We start from the raw sequence: 24,955 nt of genomic DNA, 5'->3' as shown, positions 1-24,955 counted from the left end.
CTTCGGCCAACTTACCACCCCACGGGGTGTGCTTAAATTGACATTCACAGTGAGATAGGTCTTCGACTCTTGTACACCTTAACTATAACTAACTTCGACTCTCCTGTTTCTCTTCTCTTTGGGAGGACAGGGAGAGCCTGTCATTTAATTGTTTTATTTTCCCAATCAGTAAAGTTTTCATTGGCATACTGTAATTAAGACCGTTAGATGAATACTGACCTTTTCAACACAAAGAATTCTAAAACTTACTGGTATTTTTTAAATTACTTGTTAGCCTCTGTACAGCCCACGTTGGATTTTTGCCGAAGACTGGACAGCATTGTTGGGCCGCAGCTCACAGTGCTGGCATCTGACATTTGTGAGCAGTTTAACATCAACAAAAGAATGTCTGGGTTTGTACTTCACTTCGTGTTTACTTTCTAGCATTTAACTGGTTTGGGAAGAAGAAGGGTCGTTTTTACTTAAGCAAATGGATGGTCATATCATTTGTGTTTTCTCTGACTCCGGAGAACAAACGTGCAGCTCAGTCCTGTCTGAAAAGCTCCCTGGGGAACTGGGCAACAGTTCCTGAGCTTTTCTGCTCCAAGATGATGGTGGGGGCCAGGTCTTCTGTGAATATATTCCCTCAGCCCACCCCTGACTGTGGCGTCAGGAATGGGGTGGGGTGTACTAGCCGTGCCTGCGGGCTGCACCCCGTGAGAGCCACCTCACATCCCACTGGACCAGCCCAGACTGTAAATTCACATTGGCCGTGGCGATCGGCAGGGCTTTGCCTCATGTAGACAGAAAGCACCTCGCCTGTTGTACATACGTGTGTGGTGGAGAGTTGGCCGTGCTGTAGGCCATTAGGGCGTTGGGCCAGAATCTGGTGCCTTGAAAGACGCTAGCTCCAGGCATGTATTGGGAGACTCCGGTTAAACTCATTTTGGTTCTAAGAACACTGGGAAGTCATTGAACCTCTTTCTATTCTCTTCCCAACGTAAAGTCATACACCGTAAAGATTAAGCGAGCACATGGGAATTCGAGAAACAAAAGCCCTCTTTATATGGACTTCCTGTATGTTTGAGAAGTTACTAACTTGTATGAATTTTTGTATAACCAGTGTTCATAGTGGCCCCGTGCTGTGTGTATACGGTCTTCCAGAAGCCCCAGCCTGTAGAGAGGACACACACAGGGTCCGGGTGTTAGTCCGTATAGGTTTTGTATCTGCATGTGGATTGCTACTGTCAACAGCTTACTTCCCATCGGAAAAGATTAAGCCAAGAACTGAACGTGCCTGACCACTTTGCATCTTGAGGTTTAATTTTTTTAATTCAGTTTAATTAACATACAGTGTATTATTAGTTTCAGGGTAGAATTTAGTGACTCATCGGTTGCACGTAACACCCAGTGCTCCTTCAAGTGCCCTCCTTAATGCCCATCCCTCAGGTACCCCACCCCCGACCCCCCTTCCCTGCGGCAACCCTCAGTTTGTTTTCTAGATTTCAGCATCTCTGTGGTTTGTCTCTCGAGGTGTCATTTTTTCACCATGAAACTGTCAGATTTTCATTTCTGAAGAAAGCATGAGTGAGTCAGATCTGTTTGGTATCATGCAAGTTATAAACTGCTGAGTGGAGAGAGAGAAAGTCTAGTAAGTTCCCTGCTTTCCCAACCTGCCCCCCCCCCCCCCCCGGGAGATTGCTGGACGTGTTAACCATTCTGCCAGTGCTTTCCGGGGACGTGACGGATTTTCACGAGCTCAACGGTGAATACCTGAGGAAGTCTTGCTTGTAAGAGACCTCCTATTCTGCAAAAGTCAACTCTCCTCAGGATTGTACAGAAGTCATGTCACGTATTTCTCATTTTTTTAAACTTTGGTTTTATTGTTTTTTATAATATACAAGTTTGGGATTTATATACTTCATTTAGTAGTCACTTCTTCTAGATTTCTACCTTTGGATCATACTCATGGCTTTCTACCCTGATAACATAAATCTATGCCATTTTTATCTCTGGTACTTTTAGGGTTTTGTCTTCCGTGTTTCAATCTTTAATTCACCTGGGATTTTCAAGGGCTAGAAGAAGGGCTCTGAGATTTGTTTTTTCCCCAAAAAACAATAGTTTGAAGAAAGGAGAGGGCCATGGACATTAACAATCTAATTTCACTAGGAAGAAGTTTTCTCTCTGATATTTTATTATGGAAATTTGCAAACAGGAAGGTGGAAAAAATGACACCATGAACACACACACAACCCCCGCCCCCTTAGATTCTGTACTTAACTCTTGGCTCTCTATGGTCTAGCACAGCTCCATCGCGGGGGACAGTTACTGGTAACCGAACTGCTGTGTAGTATCCGTGGCCCCTGAAAGATGGACACCTGGAAAACTTGATGGTAGAACACACAACTTAGGGCAGTGCCAAGAACCGAGGCTCTAGAGGCATAGTTGGTTTTGTCTTTGAAAGTTGACCTTAAGTGCTCTCACCGCATCTGAGATTTTATATGTAACAGTGGCCTCGCTTGCCAAGCTGTTAAGTATCAGCTGACCAGAGGAAAATGCTCTTTAGTACAAAAGATAATGTGCTTTTCTTCTGGAAATCCTGACTCAGGTCAAACCATTTTATACTCCAGTCCTAGGACCTCCAAGACTCACATCCCAGCTCCTGCCCGCATTGCTGAGGGGTGAGGGGTACTGTATGTGGCAGCCATCCCCGTCCTGACCCCGGAGGTGAGCGCCAGGATCCTGGTGCCCAGCTGTTCTGTTAGCTTCAGCCCTCAGTGGACACCAGCTGTAGGGCTGACTCGGGGCATAAAGTTGAGTGTTGAATCCATATGCTTAAGCTGCAGTTCTTTTAATTGTTCCTTTGAAAGTTGAGGTCACCCCTTTAAAGAATGGCGTGAAGTAGATTCATTGGTCTTTTGTTTCTATTACGTGTGTGACACTTTGATTTTTTTCTACTCAAGGACTTGGCAATTCAATTATTTTAAATCTTTTTTCTTTTTTTGAGTGTAATTTATAATTTTTATAATTATTTATATTTTTAATTTACTTATATTTTTCTATTATTTATAATGTATTTATAATTAATTATAATTAATTTTTTAAACATTTATTTGAGAGAGAGAGAGAGAGCAGGAACAGGTGGAGAGGGAGAAGCAGACTCCCCTCTGAGCAGGGAGCCCAATGCGGGACTTGATCCCAGGACCCTGAGATCATGGCCTGAGCCAGAGGCAGATGCTTAACTGAGCCACCCAGGCACTCCTGTGTCCTTAGTTTTTGAATTCAGAAATATAAATATTGGAAATCTTCTCTCATTTAGCTTGTATCTTTTTAGACTTGTACACATAGGAAAACAGTGACATATACACAGTGTTCTTTATGGATGGGTTTCTTAAACTATTGTGCTGTAATTCTGTACCTTTTAAAAAATACATGGCAGGGAGGCTCCTGGTGGCTCAGTTGTTAAAGTGTCTGCCTTCGGCTCAGGTCATGATCCCAGGGTCCTTGGCTCAGGCCTCAAACTGGGCTCCCTGCTGAGCGGGAAGCCTGGCTTCTCCCTTTCCCGCTCCCTCTGCTTGTGTTCCTTCTCTTGCTCTCTCTGTCAAATAAGTAAAATCTATAGGGAAAAAAATATATGGCATGAACGTCATTTTAAGCCAATAAATTTGGATCTGCCTCTCCTCTTTCAGGGCTTCACGTACTTAATTGGATAGATGTGCTCTGTTCGTTGAATCATTGTGGCATTCGCTGGGAAGTCTGGTTCTACCCATTAGCATTAAAATAGCTCTGTATTAAGCAATCTGGTGCGTATGTGCACTCATCCTCTTAGGAGATGTCCCTAGCATAGAGTTCTGGGGCAAAGGGAATGTGCAGTGACAATGTGGTCACCTCCCACAGGAGCCACTCAGTTCTTTGTGGTGTGTCTTGACATCTGCTAGGAGACATCGAGGTTGGCATTTCTGTCTCTTTCACGTACTGCCTGTCCTTGTCCATTGGCTCTTCCCACTCAAGTGCTTTTATCTTTGCTTTTACGTCCATGTTCTTCAGTCATGCCACGTATTTTTTTGAGTTTGGTTTTACTATTTTTGGTAACATGTCTGGGATTTATATGTAATCCATTTTATTAGGCATCTCCTTTAGATTTCTCTTTTCACTGGCCTACGTACAGTTTTCTATCCCAACATCATTTTTTAAAATGCCATTTTCTTTTTTTTTTTTTTTTTTTTTAAAGATTTTATTTATTTATTTGACAGAGAGAAATCACAAGTAGGCAGAGAGGCAGGTAGAGAGAGAGAGAGAGGAGGAAGCAGGCTCCCTGCTGAGCAGAGAGCCCGACGCGGGACTCGATCCCAGGACCCTGAGATCATGACCTGAGCCGAAGGCAGCGGCTTAACCACTGAGCCACCCAGGCGCCCTAAAATGCCATTTTCATCTGTGGTACTTTTATGGTTTTATCTTCTGTGTCTCGGTCTAATTCACCTGGAATTTTTAAGGGCTAGAGGACGGGTTCTAATTTAAAACTTCCCCTCCCATATCGATAGTTTTCTGAATCTGAGACATTTGTTTCTGTTTCTTTCGCATATTCCCACTCACTAGCCGCTTTGAATGCTGAATTTTGGAAAGGTGTGAGGAGGAGGAGGAAGTATGAAGTTACTGAAAAGGGAGACTCTTTCCTGGGAGCAATCTGTGTAATCCTTTTTTTTTTTTTTTAAATTTTTTTTATTTGACAGACAGAGATCACAAGTAGACAGAAGCAGACAGAGAGAGAGTGGGGAAGCAGGCTCCCCGCTGAGCAGAGAGCCCGATGCAGGGCTCAATCCCAGGACCTTGAGATCATGACCTGAGCCGAAGGCATAGGCTTAACCCACTGAGCCACCCAGACACTCCTGTGTAATCCTTTTTTATCAGTCACTTTGAATATATTCATAAACCAGCCCAGTTGCTTGGGAGGTTGACGGTGCTAGGATTTCTAGCGAGGAGCACACCCACTGACGGAAGGTTGGTAACGACGAGGCTCAGGACGGGATGCCAGGCAGAAGGGAAGCGAGAAGGGATGGGTTTGCCCGGCTGGCATGCAGAGGGAGAGCAGGGGCGGGGGAGCCTTCCTTCCAGGGTGGAGTTCACGTGCATAGTCCAAGGGCTCAGCTGTGCCCTACTTCCTGATTACCCTAGACATGCGAAGGAGCAAGAGCTGTACTGTGTACAGTCTATGCGCCGGTCAAATCAGGATCTTATTTTTCAGTTCAGTTTGGTAAGTGAGGAATAGCCATCCTCACCTAGAAGCCACGTGTGTGGCAACCTAAGCCGTCTGGAGCAAGGCCCAGAACAAGTAAAGCCACCAGATGGTCTCGGTGCTCCCAGCCAGCCATTGACGTCTGCAGGGAGCCTCCACAGGCAGTCAAGTGCCTGCTGAACCGCGGATTTCCTCCATCGGTCCAAGCCTTTCCTGGCACGCTCTTGGAGTTTGGGTGGGTTTTCATATACCTGGTCCTTAAACACTGACGTCTCCGGCAGCTCAGTTAAACCGAAGCTGTTTCCTCATGGGGCCCCTCCCTGTGACTCTGCCAATCACAGGTACTTGGGTTTTCAGCCGATTGTAGAAAGAAGAGGCAAAGGTATGGGAAGCTGACAGAAAGCAGAAAGTCCTCTCCAAAACAGCCACTTAAGACAGGCCCCACCTTTCCGTGTTCTTTGAGGATATCGTTACTGTGCTAGAATATTTTAAGCCAAACTTCGTAACAGATTGTCAAGAAGGATTCTGTATTTCCCTGCGTGCAGTGTATTTTCTGTTGACGTAGTTAACTGTATTTAGCATGTTCTTTTTTTAAGGAGGCAGGAAATTTGCATTTCTGTGTTTAGAGAAAAAAAATGCTTTGGTGTTTAAGAGGAATCCGTTTCCAGTCTTTGGAAAAGATACCAGGTGAATGTGGCTGCTACTCCTTCAAAATTTGCACACTGTTTGTTAGATGTTACGTTTGATAGAATCAGTAAGCCTGTAGGATGAACATTATCCTTGCTGTTTTTACTGTGATCTGGTCTCTCCTTTTTCTTTCATTAAGAGGACAGTAGTGGAAAAGCAAGTAGCCGTTTTTCTATTCCTGTTTTTACGCCCTCCTCGTGGAAGGCAGAGTGGAAAAAGGCCACAGTGGTCCTTGTCTTAACTACTGGATAGCATTTGCCAAATGTAAATTTCCATCAGGGGTACAAAAGAAATAATTTAAATCTTCTTAGAAGAGTTTCTTACATACTCTAAATGAGGGAAAGAGGAAGGCCACAGCAAGTGTTTTGGGGTGACACAGAACAGCCAGGACTGTAAGCGTGATTGCGGCTGGGTAGAAGTTTGCCCGGACAACGAAATTCCCAACTCTTTCCAGATGTCTTTTAAATGTTCCATCTTTCCAAACAGTGTTTCTTGTAGTTACACTTGCTTTTCTTAGTTTTAGGAGCTTACTAAAAACATATTCTGGTTTTGTTAAGAATTCTCTTTTCATTCTCCTGGACACTAAGCCTTCCACATTCTTTCTTTGCCTAGATGTAAAGTATTACAGTAGTAACCCACTTTTCCGGAGGTCGGATTTCCGGTACCCTCAGCCCACCAGAACATGGCTGCTAACCCTGAAGTAAGCAGAGAAGCTTCTGAGCCCCCCAGTGGCAGGGCTGCTCAGGCTGGCACCACACCCCAGAGTATAACACGCGAGGGTGCAGGGAGGGCGGGAGGCCCCGGGAGCTGTGGCCTCACTGTCGGGGCTGTGGCCTCACTGTCGGGGCTGTGGCCTCACTGTCGGGGCTGTGGCCTCACTGTCGGAGCGGCTTCCTCCAGAGTCCAGACTCGGACCTGGGAGGTGGTGTGGTAGCCTTGACCAATCTTTTCGAATAATAGACGACCTATTCCAATTAAAATATTCATTATGCTTCAGCAGAAAAGCCTAAGAAGCCTTAGAACAGTCTCTCCCTCGCGAGTGGTGAAAGCTTTGTTACAGGAGTAAGCTTCCATTCTGTGGCAGTTTACATCCAGGGAGCGTGTTCATTCCGCAGCCCCGTGGGATCACGGAGCCATGACTCTTCCTGAAACGGGTCAGCAAACAACTTCTGCAAAGGGCCACATGATACGCATTTCAGATTTTGTGGGCACACGTGTTGCAAGTGCTCCACTGTCCTTGAAGTGTGGAAGTGGCCACAGGCCGTATATGAACGCATGGGTGTGGCCATGGGCCACTAAAGCTTTATTTAGAAGAATGGACACTTTTGCGCCCTAGGGCCACTAGTCGTTTGCTGACCTGTCTGCTGGAAGACAGGTGGCCTGTGTGTAGTTTGCATCTGTTTTTAAAAATTCAAAACGCAGAGTATAATCAAGTGATTGCCGTTTCTAAAGCATTATTATTGAGAAAATCCTCACAAAAACGGTTATAATATTGGTTTTTCAAAAAGATAAACTTGAGCTTTCTGGAAAATTCCATCATATTGAATACTTCACGGTTATCAAATAAGTTACTAGTGAACAAGGAGCCTATTACATCTTAACTGAGATTCTTGATTTGAAGGCCCAGCCATCGAAAATACAAGGTCTTAGCCACATGGATTTAAGGTTTTAACAATGTAGTGCTATTGTTTGGATAATTATTCTCTGAGAAATGTTACCATTTTAATGACATGTTTTCATAGGTCTGAAAAAGAACCCCAGTTCAAGTTTATCTACTTCAACCATATGAATTTAGCCGAGAAGAGTACAATTCACATGAGGAAAACACCTAGTGTATCACTTACTTCCGTGCATCCGGATTTAATGAAGATTCTGGGCGACATCAACAGTGATTTTACTAGGTAATTCTGACAACTTCTCAACTTGGGCGTTCCCTTTCTAAGGAGAGAAGCAGCCCTGAAGGAATCCTCTTCAAAGTGGAGTGGCCCAGAGCCACCTCAGAGGGTCCCCCTTCCGAAGAGATCAGGAGGCCCGAGAGTCACTGGTCACTTGCACGTGACTCCCCACAGTTTCCAAGTGACTGGTTTCCAGTCTCTGGTCTTAAGAGTAGATGTGTCTTTTTGCTCCAGCTAACCCTGTAACAAACTTGCCTTTTGGAACTCCTGTCTTGCAGAGTGGATGAGGACGAAGAAGTCATCGTGAAGGCGATGAGTGATTACTGGGTTGTCGGGAAGAAGTCTGACCAGCGGGAGCTGTATGTTATTCTGAATCAAAAAAACGCAAACCTGATTGAAGTCAACGGTAAGTAGGCTTTGGTACTTGCGTGCTCTCCATTTGGGGTGCCTGGAAGCCTGCTAGGGAGCGAGTCATGATGGTGTGGATGTGAGCAGATGCCTGTCGCTTAAAGGAAACCGTGATTTGATCCATTTTGTGTTATTCTATTGCAAAGTTCCTTGAAAAAGTGTGTGAAAGACTTCCCTGTGTTACAGATTTGGCAGTGGCCAAAGGAAAATTTTCTATAACACTAAAAATAAGAATCCCATGGGTTTATTCATTGTATGTAAAAATGTCCACTTTTTGGGGCACCTGGGTGGCCCAATGGGTTAAGGCCTCTGCCTTCGGCTCGGGTCATGATCTCAGGGTCCTGGGATCGAGTCCCGCGTCGGGCTCTCTGCTCTGCGGGGAACCTGCTTCCTCCTCTCTCTATACCTGCCTCTCTGCCTACTTGTGATCTCTGTCAAATAAATAAATAAAATCTTTTAAAAAAATAAAAATAAAAATGTCCACTTTTATTCCTGGTGATAAAGAGACAACCCTAGGCGGAGCCATCAGGTTCACTGGGCAGGTCAAGCCCCCACCCCCCCACTCCCCACGCACCCCCACCTTCCAGCCCTTGCGGTCTGGTCCCAGGCCAGCGCATTGTGTCTGATCCTGACAGCTGCTTGAGCTGGCCAAGAGGGCAGTGTCCCCTTCACTGCCTGGGGCTCCCTGGCTGCTCTGCTCCCGAGGGCGGGTTGGGGCAATGGTAGGTAGGAGAAGAGTTGGTGTGTGGTTTCATTTTCTGCACAAATCTGCTAGGACACAGGACATTTTTCTCTTCCTAGTACTTGTAGCAAGAGTCATGTGCATTAGCAACAGGCACCTGGCGCAGGGGTGACTGGGAGTCATGGTGACGCCCCCTCTGGGAAGCACCGGAGCCCCGGCCGACGTGGCGGCTCGGGTCCCTGGAGGGTTGCATCAGAGTGCTCGGCGGTCCCCCAGCCCGTGGGTGTGTCAGGGGCCTGCGCCTCCCCAGGCCCGGAGGAGGCATGCCGTGTGCCACAGCACTGAGGTCTTGGGGCACATAGGGCTTTGTTGTCCTTTCTCTTGGTTGATGAACGCTTCTAACCTAGGCCTTGGAGGGGAAAGGTCAGAAAATGGGGACATTTCTTCCCAGCTGTGTTCCAGAAGAGTTGAAAGTACTAATGTGTAGCCTGTAGCCTTTGAAGTGAAAACCTGTTTCTCACCTCCCTGTTTTCTGTTTTGTTTTTTCTTTTTTTTTCTTTTTTTGCAGAAGAGGTAAAGAAACTCTGTGCAACGCAGTTCAATAACATATTCTTCTTGGATTGACCCATAATGGCTCGCCGGAACATCTTTTCCTAAAAAACAACTCAGCAGGCGTTTTGTTTACCACTGCAGGTTCTCGGTCATATTACTGACTGAATTAATGACAATAGTAAAGCAATACTTGCTTTGAAGAATCAAATTTCTACTCAGTCTGATGATCCGCTGGGGTTTTTAGATTTTAAATATTTATGTGGAAATAATTAAGGTAGTCGGCTACATCTCTTTCATTCCATTCTTTTGACATTATGTGAATATTTTACTGGAAAATAAGACGAATAAATTGTTAAGGTTTTTAAAATTCTGGTCTGGCTGTGAGTCTCTCAGCTGTTGCTAGCTTGGGGACCACTCCATCCCACGGGCCCCGGGCTTGCCCTTGGGGCTACTCTGGCGGCTACAGTTTCCCAGAGTTCGGGTCTCTTCCCGGTCAGTGGAGCTGCAGTGGCGAACCCGGAGCATTTGGCCAAAATAATGGCTAGACTTGGTTTTTCTCTTGAGTACTAAGGTGATTTCTAGACCACGTACACTATAGAGGACTGAACGGAAGTGCTCCAGTGTGCAGTGTGGTCTAAACGTCCAGCGTTCTTGATATGTCGCGTAGAAGCCCGGAGTGGCCACAACTGTTTGCGTCCTCACAGCGGAGATGTCGCCTGGCTGGAATTTTTGTTGCCACTCTCGTGTCTTCTGTAACTTTCTCTTTCCATTATGAAATCCTGAATCCCTCTTAACCCGCAAGTTACCTGAGACTGTGTTTCCGGCAATAGAAGGCGTTCTGTGTCGTGGCTTCGTTGCTGACTTACCAGTTGCAGCACAGTTAGATCATGGTCTCAGGTGTATCCTTTGAATTTGTTCTTTTCAACTGAAAATGCAGGCCGTATTTATTCGGTACTGCAGTCTTGTTTCTGTGTATTCAGACTTCTCAGTTTCCTTGCTTAAATTATCCTTACCATGTGTTTGTCTTTTTGACTGGTTTCCTCCTTGTAATTCTGCTGGCTTTTGCGAGGCCATCCTGTAAGGTGTTTATGAATAATGCATCTTTCGGGGGGTTGGTCCTTTTTTTATTATTTCTGGTTTTATCCCTATTCAGTTGTTTGCTTTTAATCTTGTTCTTTTTAAATTTTTTATTTTTTTATTCTTATTTTTTTAAGTTTTTTTTTTTAAAGATTTTATTTATCTGACAGAAATCACAAGTAGGCAGAGAGAAAGAGGAAGGGAAGCAGGCTCCCCACTGAGCAGAGATCCTGACACGGGGCTTGATCCGAGGACCCGGAGATCATGACCTGAGCCGAAGGCAGAGGCTTTAACCCACTGAGCCACCCAAGGCGCCCCTATTTTTTAAAGATTTTATTGATTCATTTGACAGAGGGAGACCTCAAGTAGGCAGAGAGAGAGAGAGGAGGAAGCAGGCTCCCTGCTGAGCAGAGAGCCTGATGCGGGGCTCCATCCCAGGACCCTGAGATCATGACCTGAGCCAAAGGCAGAGCCTTTAACCCACTGAGCCACCCAGGCACCCCTAAATTTTTTATATTTTTTTTTAGAGAGAGAGACAGAGGAGGCAGGAGGTGGAGGGTAAGAGGGAGAGAGGGAGTGAGAATCTTAAGCAGGCTCCACACTCAGCAGTGGAGCTTGAGGCCAGGCTCAATCTCTTGACCCTTGAGATCACGACCTGAGCCAAAACCAAGAGTCCAATGCTTCACTGACTGAGCCACCCTGGCGCCTCTAAACTCTGTTTTTCTAATAGCGCTTACTAGTCCAGTCCTCTCAATTAGATTCTCCTGGTACATCTTTTTTCAGATCTTTATTTTTATCCTTTCTATCTGGTTTTAAGAAGTTTCCCTTGTGGGGGCGCCTGGGTGGCTCAGTGGGTTAAGCCGCTGTCTTCGGCTCAGGTCATGATCTCAGGGTCCTGGGATCGAGTCCCACATCGGGCTCTCTGCTCGGTGGGGAGCCTGCTTCCCCCTCTCTCTCTCTCTCTGCCAGCCTCTCTATCTACCTGTGATCTCTCTCTGTCAAATAAATAAATAAAATATTTAAAAAAAAAAAAAAAAAAGAAGTTTCCCTTGTAAAGAAGAACAGTGAAGTGAGTTTCGATTTTGAACCCTGTCTAATTATCTGGGGGCGTGGGCAGAGGAAGAGGGGGGGTCGAACCTGCTCACAATGGTGGGCTATACCGGTGCGCTACCCACTAGCTTTGGTGATTTCGGTTTCCAGCCTTTTTCTTTGTGTTTTCCCTTTCCCCAGCTTCATGTTGGATGATCATTTCCTTCCTTCCCCTAGTTTGGAAGCCACAGATTGTATTTTCATGCTTTTGGTGGTTATCCTTAAATTTAACACAGATTAACACAACATTTTCTAACACAGACATCACCCTTCCCTTACGGCACACCTATCTATCCCTCAGCCTTTCCGCCTTGGCCCTGCAGTGTTTGCTGCGCTGGGGAACTCCTGGGAGCTGGGGAGGAGAGGCTACGACACAGCACGGGAGGACAGGTATGATTTGGACACGGGGTGGTGACAGGCAAAGATGGTGATCCAGGCTCTGGCAGGGGGCCCTGAAGAAATGTTTAAATAAATCTGTCTTCTGGTGAGTTTTATCAGATTCTAAACTTTATCACCTGTACTATACTTTGATATATATACTTTATATATAAACAATACTTTATATAGTATATACTATAGCACACATGGGTATTAAATGCATGTGCCATATATATATATGCATGTGCCATATATATATATATATATATATATATATTTTTTTTTTTTTTTTTTTTTTAATCATTCATCTCCATTTTCAAAATGCAGGCGTTTCTGTGATTCCAGCACATAAGAAACATGAAATGCAGTGGCCCGGGCAGTGGTATTTCAAAGACACTATGACAAGAAGGAAGACACAATTTTATTGGTCAGGAAATGTGTTACTGTGCTTCCATTGTAAGCGCCTTTTACATCTGCATGTCCTTGGGGCTCGTAACCTCTACTTTTTCTTTTTCTTACTTGCGGCGGGCTTGCTGGATTGGGATACTGCCGTGTCCTCTTTGGGGGGGCTTGGTGTGAAACTCGAGGATGGGGCATCCACCGGTTCCTTGAGCACAGTGATGTCCACATCACATTCTGGTCTTTTGGCCTCTTCCTCTCTCAAGCTGTTCAGCCTAACACAAGAAGCAAACACAGGAAGGTACCTTTGATTTTTCCTTGCAATTTCAAAACCAGCTTTATGCTCTATTTCGTTTATGCCAAGTAGGCCATCCCTAGATTTCAACAGTTTCTGTAAGCAGAACTGTAAATTGTCCTCACTTTGCCTGATACACAAAGCGATGCCATGTCTGGACAGTCCAGAATAAAATTTTCATGTATCTAAAGTGATTTTTGAACCATTTTCCTCTGTAGCAACTTAGCAGCTAGTAAGTAGCCTTTTAAAATACTCATGGTCTTTGCCCCTACATATAGTTTAATGCTTCCTTCAACAGACCATCAGGCTCAATGTGTGTCTGCAAAGAGCAGGCTTTAGCACTCTGGCCAGATGTGACTGCACAGTTCTTGACCACGGTTCTAGAAAGGTGGGCGCTCAGCATGGGCAAGGCACTGTTTTAGACACGTCACAACATCCGCTCACTGAATCCTTGCAACAGCCTGATGTGGGGGATTATCTGCACGTACAGATGGGGAAACCAAGGCACTGAGTGGACCTTGCCCAGGGTCACCTACGTGCCAAGGGGCAGGGCTGGGATCCGAACCTAGTAGCCTCGCTCTGTGGCCCCTCGGTGCTTCTCTGTGTGTGCCCTGGGGCCCAGGTGTTCCCACCGCCCGGGAGAACCAGTGGTCCCAGGCAGGATTCTTCCCGCAGTTCCAGGTTCTCGGTGCCACCAAAGGAGCCGCCTCCCTGAGGAAGTTGTACACTTTTCATGAAAGCCTTTGGTCCCCGGCCACAGAGATGGGAAGGAAAGCTGGAGGAGAGGAGCCGGAAGGTTCTGTAAGTTACCTGGCTTCCAGCTCGTCGTTTTCCAGTTTCCTCTGGTGGGCCATGGCCGCCTGGTGCCGCCTGTTCTCCCTTATTTTCTGCTTGAGGATTTCTTCGTGTTTATGTGCGGGGAACAAGATATTCACAAAAAAGATGTACAAACTTGTGATCCACACAGCAAGTTTTTCCTTTTGTTCGTCCTTGGAGTTTTCTTTTCTCTCTGGAAGAAAGTTTAAAAAGGAGCCTGAAGACAATCCCGGTTCGGCCCCTTCCTGCCTTGTCTGAGCATTTTCAGCCCCTGGAAGATGAGGGGAGGCTGAAGGTCACCACCAAGGGCTTCCCTGACCACCTGAAACAAGGCAGGTGTCCGCGGACCAGACCTGTGATTGCCAGCACACTGAGTCTCCTGATGTGTTCTAAACGGTGTAGGTATTTTGGTTTTCTAAAATTAAAACTAGAGAAAATTTGCATCTTGCATGTTTCACTGGGAGAAAAAAAAAAGCCTCTTGGCTTTTGCATGCATTGTCTTTAAAGACCGTTTTCATTAAGAAAATAATGAAAGAGCATTTTTTTTTTAAGATTTTATTATTTAGAGAGTGAAGGTGAGCGGAGAAGGAGAGAGTCGCAAGCCAAATCCGCACTGAGCGAGCGTAGAGCCAAGCGCAGAGCTCGGTGTGGGACTCGATCATCTTCTCTGAGGTCGTGACCTGGAGTCAGACGTTCAGCGGACTGAGCCACCCCGGCGCCCCGTGAAAGAGGATGTTTAACTCTTAATTGCAGAAGGCGGCAGGTAAAACTACTGCTTTGGTGAGTTGCTTCCCATCTACACGAGGGCCAACAGATGTCCACATGGGAATGTGTTTAAGTAGCTGATTCTGGGCAGATAATGCTTTGAATAGTTCTGTAAGGTCAGTAAGCTCAGGGATCTCTCAAGACAGCGAGCGTTTATAGTGTGGGCCGCTCTGCTGCGTGCGGATGGGGAGGGGTGAGGACACGGGACGGGGATGACGGAAAGGTTTGGTGCCGCGAACAGTCCGCCTTCCCATCTTGGGAGCCACCGGACCGAGCACGGAGTGGAACGCTAATACGAAGAACCTTGAGGCCAATGCCAGACTTCACAAAGACTGAGGGAGACCTTCATCGGCACTTGCCACGTGAATTCGTAGGTTCTAGAATATCCTAGTCAGCCACGGCAGACTAGACTTGGGAGAATGTTGTGCGTGGAGGTAAGTGATGAATAACGACTCAGGGGGATGACTGACCCTCTAACAGGCTCTGGGCACCATGTCACAGGCAGGCCCAGCCTCTGCTTCAGAAGTAGCAGAGTGCGGTAGTTAAAAGCAGACAGGAGCCAAACAAGGTCCAGTCCAGGCTCAGCTCTGCCACTGACTAGCTGTGTAACCTGCGACTGAATATCTGTGCCTTGGTTTCCCCATCAAAAAGGGAACCATGGAGGGTCCCCCTCACAGAGGTGGTATGAAACCTAGATGATTTAACAGTAAACAGTGATACACTAGCGGTTTTCCCACAAGCCATGCTTGCTGAAGCAAATAATTATAAAACAAAAGGTCATGCACCAAATGTATCAGATGAAGAATGACCTGTATCGAGGTTACATGAATAACTCAATGAGACAATCCATTAAAAAAATTTTTTAGGGGTGCCTGGGTGGCTCAGTGGGTTAAAGCCTCTGCCTTCGGCTCAAATCATGATCTCAGGGTCCTGGGATCGAGCCCTGCATCGGGCTCTCTACTCGTCAGGGAGCCTGCTTCCTCCTTTCTCTCTGCCTGCCTCTGCCTACTTGTGATCTGTTATATAAATAAATAAAATCTTTAAAAAAAATTTTTGTTTTTTGGGGCGCCTGGGTGGCTCAGTGGGTTAAGCCGCTGCCTTCGGCTCAGGTCATGATCTCAGGGTCCTGGGATCGAGTCCCGCATCGGGCTCTCTGCTCAGCGGAGAGCCTGCTTCCTCCTCTCTCTCTCTCTGCCTGCCTCTCTGCCTACTTGTGATTTCTCTCTGTCAAATAAATAAATAAAATCTTTAAAAAAAAAAATAAATAAATAAAATAAATAAATAAATAAAATCTTTAAAAAAAAAAATTTTTTTTTGTTTTTTAAACACACAATTAAGTGTTGGAGAGGACATGGAAAGACCAGACCTTCTCATATATTACTGTTGGCAGATAGAATGGTCTGGCCAATTAGGAAAACAGCCTGGCTGTTTATATCACACAATTCCACTGCTAGATATCTATCCAAGAAAAGTGAAACTATGTCCACCATGCTTTGCATACCACTTTTCACTATTCCTGATCGTCCAAAGTGGGAAGAGCCCAGCTGTGCATCCCAACTGATGAAGAGATAAAATGTGGTTTATTCATACAATGGAACACGACTCAGCTATGCAAAGGAACAGAATAGAATACTAAGAGGTGTTATAGCATGAATGAATCCCAAAGTAATTACAAGTGAGAGAAGACATAAAATAAACAGGATTCCATTTATATGAAATGTCCAAGAAGAGGAAATGCAGGAAAAGAGGTCATTGGTGCCAGCTGGCCTGCAGCCCCGATGCGCCCCACCCACACAACAGTGGTGGGAGTGAGCGCTCACCGCCTGGGGGCCAGGGAGAGACCACAAACTCGAGTTTTAGCACCCACCCTGGGAAAGCAAAAGGGAGGCTGCCAGCACGCAGCCTGGTATATCACAGGATCAAGAGAGTAGAGACTTCAGGTGGAAAGACAGCAAGATGAGACTTGAAGGAACACAAATGATCTAAGAAACATGACACATCCGTGAGAGCACAATAAGCCCCCAGTAACTAGCCCAAAGGTATCATCGAAGTCTGTGACTGACCTGAGCATTCCTAATAGCCATTTAAAGGGCACTCAGAGCTACAAGCACACACGGAAGACAATCCTGTGAAATCAGGAAAACAACTTACGAACAAAAGGAGTTTATAACAAGATGGAAATCACAAAAAAACAAATTGTGGAGCTGAGGAATATAGTGCGTGAGATGAAAATGCAGGAGAACATCAACCACAGAATAGATCAAGCAGAAGAAAGTTTGTTTTTGTGGATTAAAAGACAGGAAGTTTTGAATTAGTATTGTTTAGGTTTCATTAACTTAGCATGGTTTAGGCTCTGGGGATTCAGCAGTGATCTTCCTGCCCAGGTGGTTTTTATGCCAGCACTGCCCCACCCCCAACCCTGCCACCATGTGGACAGGGCTGAGTAATGACCTAGGGCTTGGGGAAATGGAGGCAGCAGACAGAATGCTAGAGGGATTTTACCAGGAAAGGGGATAATATTAGAAGAAATATGAGGCACTCAAAAAGGGTTTTGTTGTTTTTAACTGAGCACCTTTAAAAACCATCTTACCCCCAATGCAAAAGTAAAATGGATTAAAGACCTAACCAGAAAATTCTTAGAAGAAAACACAGGTAGTAATTTCTCTGACATCAGCCCTAACAGTATTTTTCTAGATGTGTGTCTCAAGGTGAACAAAAGCAAAAATTAACTAATGGGACTACATTAGAATAAAAAGCCTTTACACAGTGAAGGAAACCATCACAACAAAAAGGCAACGTACAGAATGGGAAAAGATATTTGGGAATGATATGTCTGATAAGGGATTAATATCCAAAATATATAAAGAACTTAACACCAAAAACAATCCTATTAATAAATGGACAAGAGGACCTGAACACACAGTTTCCCAAAGACATACAGATGGCCAACAGACACGTGAAAAGATGCTCACTTAACATCAGAAATGCAAATCAAAACCACAGTGAGATACCGCCTACACCTTCAGAATGGCTCAAATCAAAAACACAAGAAATAACAAGGGTTGGGGACGACGTGGAGGAAAAGGATCTCTTGCGCACTGTTGTGGGAATGCAAACTGGTGCGGCCACTGTAGGAAATGGTAGGGAGGTTCCTCCAAAAGTTAAAATTACCATATGATTCAGTTGTTCCACTACTGGGTTATTTATCCAAGGAAAATGAAAACATTAATTTGAAAAGATAAATGCCCCATTGCAGCATTATTTACAAGAGCCAGATCTGGAAGCGACCCAAGTATCTCCCCATAGATGAACGGATGAAGGTGTGTCACACACGCATGTATATACACCTACAGGCAGACAAAGGAACGGTACTCGGCCACCAAAAATGATGAGATCTTGCCATTCGCAGCAACATGGATGGACCTAAAGTGTATAATGTTACGTGAAGTCAGAGAGACAAATACCATATGATTTCACGCATACGTGGAATTTAAGAAAACTAATGAATAAACCAAGAAAAAGAGAGACAGATGCTTAAATACCGAGGACTGGTGGTTGCCGGAGATGTGAATGGGGGGGATGGGTGAAATTTTAAAAGGGGTTCAACACACTTAGCACACTTATCCCTATGAGCATAGACTAATGTATAAAATTGTTGAATCCTGTTATACACCTAAAACTAATATAACTCTATGTTAATTGTACTTTGATTTTTTTTTTAAAGTGAATCAAACTCCTGAGCAATACAAGTCTGTTGTGTAAAGATACAGTCAACAATATCAGGCTCGAGAGACGGACATGCGGGGCCCACGCTGGAGGAACAGCTGTCCAAACAGACCAATTCAGCTTGGTAAGATCCTGCTTTTGAAAGTCGACTCCGGGACAAGTGGCATCACTAAGATGGTGACACAGGTTATGGCCTGATTTCACTCCCCCTTCAAAAGAAGAACCAACAACTCTTCATGGACAGGACACCACTGAGAAAATCCTAGAATACAGGGGTGAGGCTGAAGCACCCCCTTCACCGCAGAGAACAAAACAGCACTGGAAGGGTAAGAGGAACAGCTACATGCTGCCCACGTCCTCCCCGCTCCCCTCGGTGGGCACAGCTCCAAACTGAGGCCTGCCTGAGCCAGTGGTCCCTCCAGTGGAAAAAGAGTCCAAAAGACACATCCAGCTCCCCCAATATTGTGGGTCTCTTCTTGGGGGGTCCCCACTCCAGTCTTTCCCCAGGGGAGTTGCTAGGGAATCTGGGAGCTGTAGCGCTGGGGGTTTGAGAGCGGCAGAAGGGGGACTTGCAACAATCCACACCGTGATGGTGGCAGACTGAGTGCCTACCTGCGGCACCCAAGGGGCAGCCTCCAAACAGTGTCTTTGCTCACCTATGGAACCAAGTTCGTGGTGAAATCTGACCAGGGAACTCCACAGGGTACAGAAGAGCTGTGCCATTGCAGGAGCCTGGTCAGCTCCCCTGCCCGGGAAGAGGAGCCGAGTCGTAGCCTGGCTTACAGCATCCTAGCAGAAAGGCAAGATCACCTGCAAGCTGCTTAATCCATCAACACTCAAGCAGAAAGTTTGGCAGCCAGTTCCATGTAGGGGGGTTTCCACTCCTTTGCCCAAGCAGAGGAGCTGACTCATCACCCAACCCAGCGCTAAGTAAATCTCCCAACCCTGCTCAGGCAGGAAGCCTGCCCAGAACATTTGCAAAGCTGCACAGCCCTGCGGCATTTCAGCAGAGTCTGGTAGGCAGAGCTGACAGCCTGCAGAGCAAAGCCAGTGGCCCTGTTCATCCAGGGAAAGTGGGAGCAAGGGTTGTTGGAGTCAAGACCTCAAACAAAGAGCATCAGCAGCCTTGGAGCAATTTTCCCTCTCCACTCAGCCAAGGAAACGGATTCATAACGCTACTTCCTCCCCACCATCCCACCTCGCTGCTGGATACGGCCTTTAGCCCACCCCACAGCCCTGCACTTGAGCAGAGAGCACAGCCTAGGACTTTCCTTGTCTGCAGAGCAAAACCAGCAACCTGTCGGGCCAGGGAATTCATTTCACACACTTGCCTGATTCAGGTACCCAAACAACAAGCCATGGAAGCCATGGGCCCTGTCCTGCTGCCCTGCTAGAGTAGGAAGCTAATTCATAGCCTCATCTACAGCTGAGTGTACTACCCAACCTGACCAGAACACCTAGGCAACCATGAAGCCTATCCTGTAGCCTAGTAGCTCTAAGAACAACTAACAAAAGATCAGTAGGAAGTCCTTAGCTATCATTAATTCCTTTAAGTGTAAATGAAGATTGACTTCTCCAGTCAAAGGCATAGAATAGTTGAATGGATAAAAAGGTAAGATCCAACAATAAGCTGCCTACAAGGACTCACTTAACCTTAAAGACACATGTAGACTGAGCGTGAAAGGGTGGAAAAGATATTTCAAGCAAATGGTAATAAGACAACACAGACTATTTTTCTTAAAGATTTTATTTGAGAGAACAAGTGGGAAGGGCAGAGTAAGAGGGAGAAGCAAGCAGACTTTCCACTAAGCAAGGAGCCTGATGCGGTGGGACCCAGTCCCAGGACCCTGAGATCATGACCTGAGCCGACACTTAACTGACTGACACTTAACTCACTGAACCACCCAGGCATCCCAGATAACACATACTTTAAAAATAGAAAGAGACAAGGTCATTATATAATGATAAAGCAATCCATCCATCAAGAAGATACATTTATATTTACGCTGCTAACTTCAGGGTGCCTAACTAAAGCAAAAACTAACAGCAAAAAAGAGAAATAAACAATATAATAATAGTTGGAAACTTTAATATCCCACTCCCAACAATGGATAGGTCATCCAGACAGATAAGGAAACAGATTTGATCAATGCTATATACCAAATGGACCTAACAGACATACACAGAACATTCTGACAGCAGAATATACATTCTTCTCAAGCACAAGTGGAACATTTTCTAGCATAGACCATACGTTAGACCACAAAGCAAGTCTTAGCAAATTCGAGACTGAAGTCCTCTTAAGTATCTTCTCTGACCGCCATGGTATAAAACTAGAAATCAATAACCAGAGGAAAACTGAAAAATTCACAAACATGGGGAAATGAACACTTTCCTGAACAACGAATGGATCAAAGAAGAAATTAAAGGGGAAGTGTAAAAGTATCCGGAAATAAACTGAGGGTTACAGAAGGGAGAGGGAATGAAGGGACATGGTAACTGGGTGATGGGTATTAAAGAGGACATGTATTGTGGTAAGCACTGGGGGTTATATGCAACTAATGAATCACTGAAATACATCAAAAACTAATGATGTGGGGTGCCTGGGTGGCTCAGTGGGTTAAGCCTCTGCCTTCAGCTCAGGTCATGATCTCAGGGTCCTGGGATCGAGTCCCGCATCAGGCTCTCTGCTCAGCGGGGAGCCTGCTTCCCCCTCTCTGCCTACTTGTGATCTCTCTCTGTTAAATAAATAAAATCTTTAAAGAAAAAAAAAAACTAATGATGTATTGTATGTTGGGGAATTGAACATAGTAAAAAAAATCTTGAGAAAAATGAAAATAGAACACAATATACCAGAATTTATAGGATGCAGCTAACATGGTTCTAAGAAAGAAATCCATAGCAATAAACACCTACATTAAGAAACAAGAAAGAGGGGCACCTGGGTGGTTCAGTGGGTTAAAGCCTCTGCTATTGGCTCCGGTCATGATCCTAGGGTCCTGGGATCGAGCCCCACATCAGGCTGTCTGCTCAGCAGGGAGCCTGCTTCCTCCTCCTCTCTCTCTCTCTGCCTATTTGTGATCTCTATCAGTCGAATAAATAAAATCTTAAAAAAAAAAAAAAAAGAAACAAGAAAGAATTCAAATAAACTAACCTGACTCTGCCGTGGGGAACTAGAAAAAGAAACTAGATCCAAAGTTGCAGAAGGATGGAAATAATAAAGATGAGAGCAGAAATTCACAAAATAGAGAACAGGAAAATAGAAAATATTAACAAAACTCAGAATCGATTCTCTGAAAAAAAAAAAATCGACACCTTTAGCTAGACTAACCAAGGAAAAAACAGAGAGGACCCAAATCAACAATACTACAAATCAAAACAAACATGAGTAATACCACAGAAATATAAAGATTATAAGAGGCTACTAGGAACAATTATACACCAACAAACTGAATAAACTAGAAGAAATGGAGAAATTCTTAGGAATATACAATGTACCAAGACTGAATCAAGAAGAACTAGAAAATCTGAACAGACCAATTATTAGTAAGGTTGAATTAGCAGCCAAAAATCTCCCAGCAAAGAAAAGCCCAAGACCAGAGTTTCACTGTTGAACTTTAGCAAACATTTGGAAAAAATTAATGCAAATCCTTCTCTCTTCCCAAAAACTGAAGAGGAGATAACACTCCCAAACTCATTTTATGAGGTCAGAATTACACTTCTCCCAAAGACAGAAAAGGACACTACCAGAAAACTACAGGCCAGTATCCCTTTTGAATATAGGAGCAACAATATTTGATAAAGTACTAGCACACTAAATTCAGCATATTAAAGGGATCATTTACTTACCATGGTCGACTGGGATTTATTCATCCCTGGGAGGCAAAGATGGTTCAACATATGCAAATCAATCAATGTGATAAATCACATTAATAGAATCAAAGAAAAAATTATATGATCATCTCTGTGAACTCAGAAAAGACATTTGACAAAATTCAATATTCATTCATGATAAAAAAAAATATTAATAAATTAGGTATAGAAGAAACATACCTCAATATGGTAAAGGCTATATATAGGGTACCTGGGTGGCCAGGTTGGCTGGTGGCTGACTTAACCTCAGGTCATGATCTCAGGGTCCTGGGATCAAGCCTCGCACCCCAAGTGGGCTCCCCACTTGGCAGGGAGTCTGCTTATCACTCTTCCTCTCCCCTCTGCCCCTCCCCCTGCTTGTGCTCTCTCAAATAAATAAAAAAAATATTTTCTATTTTAAAGCTATATATTTTAAGTCCTCAGCTAACATCACACTCAATAGTTAAAGACTGAAATATGTTGCTCTAAGATCAGGAACAAGAGAAGGATCCACTCTCACTTTTATTCAGCATAGTACTGGAAGATCCTAGCCAGAGCAATTAGGCAAGAAAAAGAAATTAAAAATATCATAACTGGAAAGGAAGAGGTAGAATTGTCTCTATTTACAGATGACATGATTTTATATGTAGGAAATCCTGAATACTACACCAAAAAACTCATTGGTCTAATCAATGAATCCAGGAAAGTTGCAGGATATAAAATTAGCATACAAAAATCAGTATGGTCTCTATACACTAACAATGAATTATCAGGAAAAGAAAGAAAATGATCCCATTTACAATACCATCAAAACAATAAAATACTTAGGAATAAATTTAGCCAAGAGGTAAAAGATCTCTACTCCAAGATGCAATGGAAGGAAATTGAAGACAACAAAAATAAATGGAAAGGTAACCCACATTCATGGATTGGAAAATTTAATATTGTTAAGATGTCAATACTACCAAGAACCATTTACGGATTTGATGCAATCCCTCTAAGATTCCAATGGCATTTTTAACAGGTAGAAAAAACAGCTCTAAATTTTATATGGAACCAGAGAAGACCGCAAATAGCCAAAGCAATCCTGAGAAAGAACTGAGCAGGAGGCATCTTACTTCCTGACTTGAAGCTATGCTACACAGTATAAAAAGTGTAACAGTATGGTACTGGCATAAAAACAGACACTGAGACAATGGAACAGAATCAAGAGCCCAGAAATACACCCATGTGTATAGTAAGTACTTGACAAGGAAGTCAGTAGCGGTGTTGGGAAAATTGCACATTCACATATAAAAAAAAAAAGAAACTAAAGCCCTGCCTTATACCATTCACGTTAATTATCTCAAAATTGTTTAAATTTTAAATGTAAGATTAGAAACCATTAAATTGCTAGAAGAGAACAGGAAAAAAAAAAGCTCCTTGACATGGGTCTTGGCATGGATTTTTTGGATATGATGCCTAAAGAACAAGCAACACAATCAGATATAGGTGAACAGGATGACACTAGACTAAGCAAAAGAAATGAAAAAAATGAAAAGATAACCAGAACAGGAAGAAGTATTTTGCAAATCATATATCCGATAAGGGCTTCAAATCCAAAATATAAAGAACTCCTACAACTCAATAGAAAAAAAAATAAAAGTAGGCAAACCATCTGAATAGACATTTTTTTTCCAAAGAAGATAAACAAGTGGCCAATGGGTACATGAAAAAGAAGTCCTCAGCATCACTTATCATCAGGGAAATGCAAATGAAACCACAATGAGAGATGAACTCACACCTGTCAGAACGGTGAGCACTGAAGACAAGAGGTAGCAAATGCTGGCGAGGATGTGGAGAAAGGGGAGCCCTTGTGCCCTGGTGGAGGGAATGTAAATTGGTGCATTCCCTCTGGAAAACAGTATGGAGGTTCCTCAGAAAATTCAAATAGAAGAATCCTATAACCCAGCAGTTCTACTCCTGAGAACATACCGAAGGAAAGAAAAACACTGTGGAAGAGATGTGTGCCCCCCACCCCGGCCCACATTTCATTGCAACATCATCCACAGCCAAGACATGGAAACAACATAGGTGTCCAACGGATAGATGGATAAAGAAGGTATGGGATATATATACTATGGAGCTTTACTCATCTATTAAAAAGGAGGAAACCCTGACATTTGTGACAACATGGATGGGTCTTGAGGGCATTTCGCCAAGTGAAATAAACTAGCCAGAGAAAGACAAACACTGTATGATCTTACTTATATGTAGAATTTAAAAAACCAAAATGCTCACAGAGAAGGAGACCACCCTGGGGCAAATAATACATATGTTAATAAAAAAAAAAAAAGAAAGAAAGAGACCAGATTGTGGTTATCCAAGGCTGGGGTAGGGTTTTTGGATAAAGGTAGTCAAAAGGTACAAATTTCCAATAAGTAAGTTCAGGGATGTAATCGTCCGTGTGACAACTACAATTGACGCTGCCGTATGATATAGACGAAAATTTTTAAGAGTAGATCTTAAGAGTTCTCATCACAAGGAAAAAAATTTTTTTGGTTATCTATATTAGATAATGGATGTTAGCAAGGCATACTGTGGTGATCATTTCATGATATACGTATATAAGATCATTATGCTATATACCTGAGACTTGGGCTTTAAGTCACTCACATCTCAATAAAACCAGAAAAATCCAAAAACAAAGACAAAAACAACCTCAGCAAGATCATGTCTTGAAAGTGTCCTTCATCAAGCAGGTCCCAGAATTGGAAGGAGCACTGCCAGCCTAATTAGATTATTAAATATAGTTGTACAATTTTATAAACCTCTGTCATGTATAAGCAACGATATGCAAGCATTAGAGTTCAGTCATTAAAATACTCACCATTTTGAGACAAAAAATAGATTAGCCCTTTTCCTGGAGATTTAAAGTTCATTTTGGAAATTCTTTCATCACTTAGAGACTTCTTGATCTTGGGCTTTTACAGAAAAAGAAATCATAAAACAAAATGTGACTTCTGCATCATTGTGGACTAAAACCAATTTACTACGTTATAAATAATTAGAAAATTATTCATGAGACCATTCTCTTTAAGAAACTATCTTTGAGGGGTGCCTGGGTGGCTCAGTGGGTTAAA

At 44.0% G+C, this 24,955-nt stretch overlaps 2 protein-coding genes and 1 long non-coding RNA gene across 4 annotated transcripts in view; 2 read left to right on the top strand and 1 right to left on the bottom strand.

Moving 5' to 3' along the window:
- The window catches only part of CCZ1 (CCZ1 homolog, vacuolar protein trafficking and biogenesis associated), a 31,123-nt gene extending 21,320 nt beyond the window's left edge, over window positions 1-9,803 (top strand). Inside the window, exons 12-15 of the mRNA XM_059414404.1 lie at window positions 275-392; window positions 7,642-7,800; window positions 8,073-8,200; window positions 9,453-9,803. Of these exons, the coding sequence (XP_059270387.1) occupies window positions 275-392; window positions 7,642-7,800; window positions 8,073-8,200; window positions 9,453-9,508 (461 nt within the window). The 3' untranslated portion in view covers window positions 9,509-9,803. The remainder of the gene's footprint in view (window positions 1-274; window positions 393-7,641; window positions 7,801-8,072; window positions 8,201-9,452) is intronic.
- A 2,540-nt stretch (window positions 9,804-12,343) lies between these two features.
- Window positions 12,344-24,955, bottom strand: part of RSPH10B (radial spoke head 10 homolog B) — a 51,113-nt gene continuing 38,501 nt past the window's right edge. For both annotated transcript variants that reach the window (XM_059414402.1, XM_059414403.1), the window contains exons 18-20: window positions 24,703-24,796; window positions 13,485-13,683; window positions 12,344-12,654 (exon numbers count right to left, since the gene is read on the bottom strand). In XM_059414402.1, the coding sequence (XP_059270385.1) occupies window positions 12,480-12,654; window positions 13,485-13,683; window positions 24,703-24,796 (468 nt within the window). In that variant the 3' untranslated portion in view covers window positions 12,344-12,479. The remainder of the gene's footprint in view (window positions 12,655-13,484; window positions 13,684-24,702; window positions 24,797-24,955) is intronic.
- LOC132026492 (uncharacterized) lies at window positions 13,597-18,897 on the top strand. Its single transcript, XR_009406927.1, has 3 exons — window positions 13,597-13,888; window positions 14,043-14,253; window positions 17,980-18,897. It is a non-coding gene; the product is annotated as an uncharacterized LOC132026492 (long non-coding RNA).

This window comes from Mustela nigripes, chromosome 11, assembly GCF_022355385.1.
Source record: "Mustela nigripes isolate SB6536 chromosome 11, MUSNIG.SB6536, whole genome shotgun sequence".
NCBI lineage: Eukaryota > Metazoa > Chordata > Mammalia > Carnivora > Mustelidae > Mustela > Mustela nigripes.
Note: the sequence above shows the minus strand (reverse complement) of the source record. Positions and strands in the feature narration are given on the sequence as shown.